This window comes from Dasypus novemcinctus, chromosome 16 (genome assembly GCF_030445035.2).
Source record: "Dasypus novemcinctus isolate mDasNov1 chromosome 16, mDasNov1.1.hap2, whole genome shotgun sequence".
Classification (NCBI taxonomy): domain Eukaryota; kingdom Metazoa; phylum Chordata; class Mammalia; order Cingulata; family Dasypodidae; genus Dasypus; species Dasypus novemcinctus.
The window spans coordinates 8,811,858-8,823,788 of record NC_080688.1 but is presented as its reverse complement, the minus strand read 5'-3'; the positions used below and the strand labels follow the sequence as shown (position 1 = coordinate 8,823,788).

Genomic DNA, 11,931 nt, shown 5'->3' with positions numbered 1-11,931 from the left:
CATTTTCTCTTTTATCAATTAAACTCTGTCCTTCTGGATACAATGAGATCTAAAATTTTATTAAAATTTTGTTCTCCATAATTGTGGAACAATTTTCATGTCATCAGCACTGTTCTCAACTGCCTCTCATGTCACTTCTCATACTGACACCATGCCATTAATTGTTGTGGAAAATCCTCTTCCTTTCGGGGTGCAGTGTACTAACCTAAGGGTATGTTTGTTCCTTCAGAGTCCCCTAGCAATTTGGTCTTTTACTGCTCCCTGTGATTTTGTTGTGACATCGTTCTTATTTTATAGAACTCATTAGACAAGTGCTCTCCTTTTCTACTTGGGTCACCTCTGAGGACAGATGCAGAATCAACTACCACCCTTAATTTCTCCTGACCACCTAATCCTTTAAGTCTTTCCTAGAGGAGGAAGCAACACTGTGCAGTTAGGTTTGAGTTTCTTTTGGAATCTGCATATGTGCATACTAGTTTTATAAGATTAGAAAAACTTTAAAAGGAAAAAGTTTAGATTTCTAGTTAGCTTATATTTTTTCCTTGCGTCTGCAAATTTCCTGTTTGTTGCTCTGTGAAAACTGCTCTGAGCTCCTCTCTTGTCTGTTTTCTCTATGCAAAACTCTTTGCCTCTTCTGCACAATTGCATAAGGTAATTAATTCTGGGACAGGAGATAGCAGAATGGGGAAAGAAGACCCTGCCCCCGAACAGATACAGAAACAGAGAAGGGCAACTGATTTTTTTTTTTTTCTGAACAGAAATAATTAGTGTCTATCTCTTCCTTTTAACTGAATATTCTAAATTTTCATGGTCATTGACGGTATGAAATGTGTCTGTTTCTCATCAATAGGTAATGAGAAGTTTAAGAAGGGCTCATTTGGAGGGTTTCTAGGCATATGAAAATTATTTTTTAGGTCCTGGTCATTAACGCAATTCAAACTATTACCAAGTGTCTAGCTCCATAGTCTCTATAAGATATATGATTTATTGTCCAATCCCGGACAATTTGGGAGTCAAAGAGGGCAAAACAACTCTAAACTGGAAGGGATGCTGTGACAGGAGTGGCAAAATGTACAGGTCTAAGCTAATCCAGCTGTAATCCTCTTATAAAATCAAGGTCCACAAAATAGAAAACCATGAAGAAACAATCATTGATTCAAATGTATGAAAAGATTTTTAAAAAGCAAAACAGAATGAACATGCTTAAAAGTGAAATCATTACAAATTGTCAAGTGCAATTTAATTCTATTTATTAATACTTAGAAAATAATTGAGATGTCCTTACTCTAACCTACATGTCTCAGAGAACCAACTTCTAACCCCTCACTCTTTCCATCATTTACAATGCTCTGTCTGCATAGACTTTCATTTCTTTAGCATGACCAGCTTCTTTCTGCTCAGGGATCTAGCATTTGCTATTTATTCTGCAGGGAAAGCTTCCCTCAAGAACTTCACATGGTGACTCTTTATCACCCCTCATCGTTGCTCTTGAAATGTACCACACAACACTTATTAGCATTATCCTGAACCATTGTGGTCCTTTGAATGTTTACTGTTCTTCTTCCAGAAAGAAAGCATACATCACAATGGACTCTTATTTTTAATTTTGCTTATTACAGCCTCCTTAGAATTTAAAACAGGAAACAATGGGGCAGTCCATAAATATTGGTTGGGTATGTAACTAAATTAAGACCTCGACAAATGAGTGAAAGAATAAGGATTGTTCAATGACCAGATGGGCTAAGCTATATTCTGATTCATTTTCATCTTCAGCTGTGTCAATAACTTGATGATTATTTCTAGATGAAGCTGACAAGTTTGGTTTTCATAAAATTTCCCAAATGTTATGAAAGCTCTTACTGAGTTATTTAGTTATTTGAATTGGCTGACTCAATTGTTTTGCACTTGTATGTACATTACAAACAAACAGAACCAACTCTAAGTAAAAACTCCTTCCTGGCACCTAGCTTTTTTCAGTACCAATTATAATCCCTTAAACTAAGCCTCAACTTGCTAAATTTTCATTTTTCTTTGTAATATGTGGAAATAACTTTTGAATTGCATTTTGACAAGGAGAACTATCCAAGAAAGTAACTGCAAATCAATCCTCCTTATGATAAAAAATGATTAATTTTATAAATATTTTTAATTTAATAAAAATTATACAAATAATTTTTTCAAATTTTTCATTTTATTTACAGTGATTTTCTTTAACTCCATACTTCTCTCTTTATACATCCAGGTCAATCTCAACTCCAATGGATGGAGAAAATAGGACCTTGTCCAGTGACTTTACTCTCATGGGGTTTTTCAGCAATGGGAAAGCCTCAAGCCTCCTTTTTAGCATCATTTGTGGCATCTTCTTCTTAGCCATTATAGCTAATAGTGTCATGATATACCTGATCCACATAGATCCTCAACTCCACACCCCCATGTACTTCCTCCTTAGTCACCTCTCCTTAATTGACATGATGTACATTTCTACCATTGTGCCCAAGATGCTGGCTGACCATTTAGTGGGCAAGGGAACAATTTCCTTCATTGCCTGTACAGCCCAGTTCTTTCTCTACATGGGTTTTGTGGGGGCTGAATTCTTTCTCCTGGGGCTCATGGCCTATGACCGCTATGTTGCCATCTGCAATCCTTTACGCTATCCTGTCCTCATGAGTAGACAGGTTTGTTGGATGATCTTGGCCAGCTCTTGGTTTGGTGGTGCTTTGGACAGTTTTCTCCTCACTCCCATCACCATGAGCCTCCCATTCTGTGCCTCCCACAAGATCAATCACTTTTTCTGTGAGGCACCCACCATGCTGAGATTGGCCTGTGGTGATAAAGTCACCTATGAAATGGTGATGTACATTTGTTGTGTTATGATGCTACTCATCCCCTTCTCTGTGGTGATTGCTTCCTATTCTCAGATTCTTATCACAGTACATCAGATGAAATCAGCAGAAGGAAAGAAGAAGGCTTTTGCCACCTGCTCTTCCCACATTATGGTGGTGACATTGTTCTATGGGGCTGCCTGGTACACGTATATGCTTCCCCAATCCTTTCATACCCCAGTCAAAGATAAGATCTTCTCTGCCTTTTACACCATCCTAACCCCCTTCTTAAATCCTGTCATTTATAGCTTGAGAAACAAGGATGTGATAGAGTCCTTGAAGAAGATTTTGGTAAGATGTGAAGGTGCCTGTGGAATGACAGGAGAATTCTGACAATCTAAAACTATTACCACTGGGTAGCAGTGGGTGAAATTATTTGGAGTTATACTATGGAGAGTACAAAAAATACACATAGTAACCATCGATGGTAGTTATGTTGAAAGGAACATCAGAAGTATATTTCTTAAAGATTAAAAGATTTTAATTCATTCATGTTATGATGATGATGATGATGATCATGATGATGATGATGATTTATGCATCACAATATGCATGGAAGAAAAATGTCAGTGTTCCAGAAAAGCCATTGGTGTTTATTTCTTATTTGTTTCATCTATTACAATCCTTCTCTCATGGTACTTCTTGGAATCTAACTTTTACATATAAATGTTTCAAATATTCTGGTTAATATTTGCTCTGCCCACCTTCAGTGGGTGATTTTATAGAAATTGGTAATTTTTATTACATTGTTTAGATTCCCCATTGATAGGATTTATAGAAGTTTCTATGATGTAGGAATTTGAAGTACAGTGGTAGCTAAAGTGACATCAAATCTCATAAGGAACACCTACATTAAATCACATCATACCTTAGAATAGCCAGATATTCCTTCCTTTGAGTGGCAATTGAAAATATTCCTTCTTTTTCTAAATTTGGGGCTAGATAAAGCAAATCATGTGTTTCTGCAGAAATGCAAAGACTAAACATATGGGCAAGGATTCTTTCATGTTATATTTGTTACATGACAAATAATTTTTATACTTGAAGACATATTAAGAAGTAGATGAGGATGAAGGGCCCCTTTAGTTAATAAATTGAGCAGTTACTTATCAGCTTCTCCATTTCATGACATGAGGTTTGGGTTATTAGGCTTCTGGAAATCTTCTGAACTTTTAACAGTAGATGGGGATATTTCCACCAATATTTCTCTTCCAAATAAATAGCGGGGGTCTCCTTTTTCCTTCACTACAGTACTGGATTTTGCAATGGATACTACTACAAAATGAGAAAGAACCAGCTTTCCATTAGAAAGCTAGAATTTGAAAAACCATTGGAAATGTCTTGGCATCATTTTCTTTTAGAAGTTGGGACCCAGAGAACTAGAGTGTTTGGCCTAAGTCATCCAGGCCCCTTAATCATCTCTACATGATGTTATACCAGGGTTCATTTGTTCACTATTTTAACAAAATTCATTATTGGTTCAGTGATATTTTATTGCTCACCGTGCACTGGCAATGATGGGTGATGTAAATGCAGTCATGCTTCTTTTCATAATGAAAAAGCTGTTCGGTGTTAGCCAATCTTGGAATACTAGTTAATCAAATAGTATTACCAGATGCAAATTCACAGTGGCCTTCCTGACTTCAACATCATCAGAGAGTCTTGGAGAATTTACACCCAAATTGAAAAAACATTTTTAAACATTTATAAAATTTGATTGGCTACATTTTTTCAACACAGGATTTTAAATATCAAGTAAAATGAACAGCACAATAATAATTTATAAATTATAGTCAATTACTTTTGTTCTTCCTTAAAAATTTGTCTTTTATAATCATGATTATCATGATTATTTTTATGTCCTCCCTTTCCCTTTTCCAAGTTACCCCTCACATTAATTAGCATGTAATTTAAAGAAATAATAATTACATTAAGATTTGGATCATAGGTAATTGATAAAATTAATTTCCCACTACAATGACTGAAATTACATTTAATACCAAAAAATAGAAAAAGGAAGATTAATGAATTCTGAAAAAACTATATAATAAATAAAATAGTTATTAGTACACATTTATAGGAATGACTAAAATCTAAGAAAACTAACAATAAATTCTGGCCATTTGGAAGACAATTTAGCCATGTAACAAAGCTAAACTCTGTCTTACACTATGATCTGGCAATTGTGTTTCTTAATTTTTAGCTATACTCAACTGGTTTGAAAAGTTACGTTTACACACAAAACATCACATATGCTTATAGCAGTTTTATTCATAGTCCTCCAAAAATGGAAGAACAAATATGCTCTTCAAAAGATGGAGGATCCTAGGAAATAACATAGCAGTAAGAAGGCAACAGAGGAAGGGGCAAAAGCTCTCTAAGGATGTCCTTTGTGGTTCAGCAGACCTGGACAGTGCTATATAACTCACAGAAGGTGAGGGACAGAGAGACAAAGAACCTAAAGTAACAAACATAAAAGTTACCAAAACCCCACAGCAATGAGAGAGAATCCCATCCTTGCAAGATGTTAAGCTGGGTAAAACACCTGGCTCACTGCAGTTGATTGAGAGAGGAACAGAAACTTTCCTCCCTGTTAGCTGTTACAAGGGATAATTGTGGGGTTGTCAGGTGGCTTCTCTCAATGAATGCAGTCACCAAAGCCAGCTTTTAATCTTGGCTCAGACCAGACCAGAAGCATAGGCTGAAAGAAAGACCTCTGTGGAAAGGTTTGCCAATAACACCATGTGATGACCAGTCCTGAAATTGCATGGAGAAAAACTTATGTTATGATTCTCATTCCTCCAATTCATGGAGAAAAGCTTCGCCCCATTAGTGAGTTCATTGGCTAATTTTGGTAACTTAATCTGGGCAATTTTAAACACTTAGAATAAGTTGAATCAAATATCAAAGAAGATCTGTTAAAATAAAAACACTAAAGAGAAAAATCTGCCATCAGAATAAATACACAAACATATTCAGATGCCTAGGCATCAGCAAAATTTTACAAGCTGTACTAATAAACAGGAAGAGATAGCCCAGCCAAAGGGACAAATCAAATATACTGAAAAGACACTGGATTTAAGATAATTCCTCAGTGATAACCACACAAATATCCTAAATCATTTTTTTAATTGAAGGAAAATACAACTAATGAGATAAAGGATATTAAGAAAACATAGGGTGAGCATAAAGAAAAATTTGCAAAGAAAAGTAACAGAGTTTATGGGAATAAAAGCCATGACATATGAGATTAAAAATAATTTAGAGTCACATAAGTGCAGATTTGAATGAGATAAACACAGAATTAAAGACTACAAAGACAAAACATCCAAAATAGACAATACAGGTTAGGAGAAAGGGAAGAGAACGGGGAAAAAAATGTAGCAGGATCTCAGGGAACTAAATGACAATACGAAATGAAAAACATATGCATTATCAGTGTCCAGAAAGAGGAGAGAATTGAAAGGGGGCAGAAAGAATATTTGAGGATATTATGGCTGAAAACTTCCCAACCCTTATGAAAGACATAAATATCAATATCCAAGAAGGATAACACATCCCAAAAGGAATAAATCTGAGTATAACGGCCCCAAGATGCCTATTATTCCAAATGACAAATAACAAAGATAAGGAGAGAATTCTGAAAGAAGCAAGAGAAAATGCAAACATCACACCTAAGGGAAACTCAATAAGATTAAGTGCTGCCTTCTCATTAGAAAACCATGGAGATGACAAGAAAGTGGTATAATGTATTTTAGGTATTGAAAGAGAAAAACTGTCAGCAAAGAAATCCGTATGGAAGCAAGTGTTCTCAGAAAATGGTGAGTTCAAAGTCTTTACAGACAAGCAAAAACTGATAAACTGATAGTGTATGCTAACAAAAGACCAGAATTGAAAGAGAAGTTTAAAAAGGGATTACAGTGCAAAGGGAGTACTAAAGCTTAAAAGGGAAAAACAAGTGTGAGAGACTTTGGGAAGAGTTTAGAAATAAAGATTATAAGAAATGGTAAATTAAAGGGTAAAAATGCAGACAATAGTAAGATATGCAATAGAAAGCCCAATTACAAAATGGACCGAAGCATGTAATGCCTTTACAGTAATAATATTAAAGGTTAATGGCTTGAGCTCCTGAATAAAAAAACAGATACTAATAGAATGAACAAATATATATATATGAGCCTCCTATATGCTTTCTAGAAGAGACTCACCTCAGACATACAGGCATAAACAGTTTGACAGTGAAAGTCTGGAAAAAAAGATATTCCATGCAAATAGAAATCTGAATGAGAGTAGTGACACTAATAATGAAGAAAATATATTTTAAGTGGAAAATATTTAAGAGATGAAGAAGTTCATTATATACTACTAATGGGGAAATTCACCAAGAAGAAATAACTATGCTAAATATTTATGCACCTAACCTGGCTGTACCAAGATACATCAGACATGCATTGCCAAAACAAAGGGGGGGAATAGATGTCACTACAATAATTGACAAAGATTTCAATACAGAACTCCCAGTATTTGATAGAATATCTGGACAGAGGATAAAATAGCAAACAATATAATTGAATAATATCATAAATGAACCAGACCTAAAATATATTTGAGTATTGCCCACCAAAAAGCCGGATATACAGTCTTTTCAAGAGTTCCTGATTTCTTGTCAAGTATAGAACATTCTTAAATCTGTTTCTCCTTTAATTTCTCCTTTCCATATCCTTTTTATTACAGGTTTACTGTAATTTCCTTCATATAGCTGTCTCAAGAATCTTGTTGGTTTAGCATGCAGGAAGCAGGGGACCAAGTCATCAGACAGTGAGACTTTTCACAAGTATTTCCTGGATAACTGCATCTTTAATCTTGATTTAAGAGTTCCATGTTTAGTTTAGTGAGACCTTGATTTCCAGAAGCTCAGAATTTCCAGAATCAGCTTCTGTTTTCCTTGTACCTGACAGTTCAGTCTTCAGCATATCTCTCTCATCTAGCATTTTACCAAGCTGAAAGCAGAAACCAAGCCACATCCTCTGGGTTTCCTTTGGAAATTCCATCAGCTAAATGCCTGGACTTGCCATTTTGAAATTCTGCCTTCCATAATACACCAGTAGCTCATCTTGCTAAGTTCTCTGAAATTTTAAAACATGGATTGTCTTTCCTCCAGTTTCCAATAATAGTTTCATCTTTTACTTCTAAGGAATCATAAAAAGTCTCTTTAGCATCCACATTGCTATCAACAGTCTCTTCAAAGCACTGTAGGTCTTTTCTTCCAAGCATCTCACAATTCCTTCAAAAAATATCCCTTACCCACTTATAAAACCATTCCAGCATTTTGTTAATTGCAAAAGTACTGTCCCACTTCTTGGTACCAAATTCTGTATTAGTCAGTCAAAGGAGTGCTGATGCAAAATATAAGAAAATGGTTGGTTTTGAAAGAGGTATTTATTTCGGTTAGGAGCATACAGATAACAGGCCATAAAGCATAAGTCACTTCCCTCACCAAAGTCTATTTTCATGTGTTAGATTAAGATGACTTCTGACATTTGGAAGGTTTCAGGCTCTGTGCTTATTTCCTGGGACTATAATCTACCACCAAAGAACTATGGAGTTTGTATAAGTAGAGTGGAGGGTAGTGCATCAATGATAAATTTGGCTAATTTAATGGGCTTTGTCTTGGTGAGTTTGGTTACTTATGATTTGGGTGTGGGGGAAGAGTGTGGCCACTATTTCTTTCAAAGGAAAATCAATTAGAAGAACATGGGAACAATATATATTATTATAACATATGATAATATTTCAACACCCCATATTTCAAGTCAGCATTTCTTTCCCCCTCCTGTACATACTGGAGATGCTGGTAAAATACTTTCTGTGCATGTTGGGTAAATAAAAGGTCTATATTTGCCTGTTCTCTGTATCTTCCCAAGCATGGGAGCACAGCCTCTTGGAAGAAGGCTGCTACTTAAGAGGAAAGACGTGCTATATATAGAGCATATTTTATCACTCACTACATGCCCCTTTCCCTAAAAAGGTTATGTATTAATATTTCAAATTATCATAGCTGTCAAGAAGTTAGAAAACTTTGTGTTCATTAGACTATGCCTACTCTCATCCATCAATGGGGATTTCATCTCAAATTTCTTGACAGATAAAGCCTTTGATGGAATGTGAATGCCAAGCATTACATTTGTGGAACATTTGAACATGTTTGCAAAGCAATCTGGTCAATTACTTGATAAACATTTAGTATCCATGATGTATAAGTTGACCATACAACTCAATGATTAAAAGAAAACTACCTAATTAAAAATAGGCAAAATATTTGAAAAGACAGTTGTCCTAAGAGGAAATACAAATAGTGAAGAAACACATGAATGCATTAAAAAAAATATTCAACATCACTTACATTTAGGGAATTGTAAAGAAAAGCTATAATGGAATTTCATTTCACACCTAGTAGACTGGCCACTATTAAAAGTCAGAAAACTGTAAATGTTGGAAAAGATGTGGATTAATAGGGACACTTCTTCATTTTTGTTGGGGATATAGAATGGCATAGCCATTGTGTAATAAATACATTATGTGAAATATAAATATATTATGTGAATTATGAATATGGGAAGAAAGTGAACAAATATAGGTTAATACTACAGAATGTTAATATCAGACAAAAAAATCAAACATTATACTAAGCAAAGGGTAACAGAGTACTGCATATTTAACTTACTTTTTTAAAGATTTATTTTTTATTTATTTCTCTCCTCTCTCCCCACTTCCAAGTTGTCTCCTCTCTGTGTCCATTCACTGTGTGTTCTTCTGTGACTGCTTCTATCCTCATCAATGGCACTGGGAATCTGTATTTCCTTTTGTTGCATCATCTTATTGTTTCAGCTCTCTGTATGTGTGGTGCCATTCTTGAGCAGGCTGCACTTTCTTTTGCACTGGGCAGCTCTCCTTATGAGGTGCACTCCTTGCACATGGGGCTTCCCTATGAGGGGGACACCCCTGCGTGTCACCACACTCCTTGTGTGCATCAGTGCTACACATGGGCTAGCTCCACATGGGTCAGGAGGCCTGGGGTTTGAACCATGGACCTCCTATGTGGTAGGCAGATGCCTATCTATTGGGCCAAGTCTGTTTCCCTAAATATTTTATGATTGCATTTATATAAAATGAAATTATGAATCAATTTATAAAGATGAAATTAGATTAATGGCTTTGTAAGGCTGTAGATGGAATGGTAAATGGTGTGGAGTCTTTCTTTTTGGAGTAATGAAATTGTTCTAAATTTTTGAGATGATGAATGTACAACTTTGTGCCTATAATAAAAGCTATTGATTACACACTTGGGGTAGATCATATTGAATGTGAGTATATCTCAATAAAACTGCTTAATAAATAAATAATTGTTCAAGAAATATTATAAATAGCAGTTGTGTACAGCATGGTAAACATAAAGAAATTAAGAGGTTAGGAATTTTCCTATTTGTCTCATTTTTGTTTATTATGATACTGAAATAATGAAAATGCTCTAATAATGACTGAAGTGATGAACACAAATCTATATTAAAATAATATGTGTGGGACTTCCAGGAAGTGGAGCTCAATTCTCTCTCAAACAAACAGCTATCATAAAGGCAGAAACTGTCCAGAAAACTGTTCTAGGACTCAGGAAAACAGAGGAAACCTGGGCACTTCTCCAGAAAAGAGAGGGATGATGGAAGGAGACTTGATGGGAAAGGTCCATGATTAAAGCTGCAGGTGCCCAAACCCCATCCTCAAAGAAGACAGAATTGGGTCTTCCAGGTCTTGGCTGGTGGTTATGGACTAAGGCAGGCACAGGAGTCCACTTTGCTAGGAAAAAGGAGAGGAAGGGACACAACTTATAATGGGTACACATTTTGGCCAGCAAATTTGGTCTACTGTGTTCCATTGGTCATGCTCTCCCAGTCCAGGGACAGTGACATTGTTTTCCCTGGTAGCCAACAAGGAGCCAAAGATAGCCTGCCTACCCAGACACCCTCCCTAATGATTTGGATTGTTGCTTATGACATCTCCTTTCTTCTATGAGAGAGGGATAGTGTTACTGCCTTAAAGAGAAGGACAACTTCTAAGCAAATTGATTTGAGGGACTTGGCTCTGGACAGACCACCCTGAGTGTGAATTCTCAAGGGTACTGTTTTGGCACCATCCTCAAGGGTAGCATTCCAGTGAAGACATTTCCCCCAAGCGTTTGACCACAGATGTCTTACAAAAAACATCATTTGTGGGCAAAACAAAAAGGTGCACACCTCTTACACAAAAAAAAAAAACAAATAACCTACATCAAAAAAAAAAGGAGGAAAACTATAAATAAATAAGAGTTTTTTTTGTGTCTTACTACTTCTCTTCCCAAGGCCCTTGGAAAATGGTCTTTATCCAACTATTGGGTACAGGACATGGTTTGATCACTTAAACAGGGAAAACCCTAAAGTCCATGAACAAGTTGATTCAGGAATCAAAGAACAGTGGTAACACCCAGTCACACAACATTACATCCATAAAAAAAGAGAAATAAATTGACTGTCAATTAAAAAACCCTCACCATCATAATCATAGGCCTAAACATCAGCAAAAAAATAAAAAGCCCTACTAAGGAAAGGGACGATATGTCTCAGGCCAAGGAACAAATCAAATCTCAAGATGAAACATAGGATTTGACACAACTAGTCAGTTATGTTCATACAAATCTCCTAAACGAAATCAAGGAGTTGGAGGACAACATGACTAAAGAAATAAAGGACATTAAAGAAGACACTGGAAGGAAGTGGCTGTTGCTCAATCCATTGGCTTCCTGTCTAACATATGGGATGCCCTGGTTTCACATCCCAGGGTCTATTTGTGAAGGCAAGCTGGTCCACATGCCCATGGAGAGCTGATGACCCATGCACTCATGGAGAACTGACAGCCCATGCCCCCACAGAGCTGATGGCCCACGTGCCACAGAAAGCTGACTCATCAAGATGACCCAACAAAAGGGAGACAAACAGACGCAGAAGAACATGCAGTGAAT

At 36.1% G+C, this 11,931-nt stretch overlaps 1 protein-coding gene across 1 annotated transcript; it reads left to right on the top strand.

Moving 5' to 3' along the window:
• The first annotated feature begins 2,258 nt into the window (after positions 1–2,258).
• On the top strand, positions 2,259–3,215 carry LOC101425116 (olfactory receptor 2T6-like). Its single transcript, XM_012521132.3, has one exon. It carries the CDS (start codon positions 2,259–2,261, stop codon positions 3,213–3,215), a length of 957 nt encoding a protein of 318 aa, XP_012376586.3.
• The last annotated feature ends 8,716 nt before the right edge of the window (positions 3,216–11,931 follow it).

Coding starts and splice junctions, on each gene's coding strand:
- LOC101425116 (XM_012521132.3), top strand. CDS start 2,259: ATGGATGGAGAAAATAGGACCTTGTCCAGTGACTTTACTCTCATGGGG.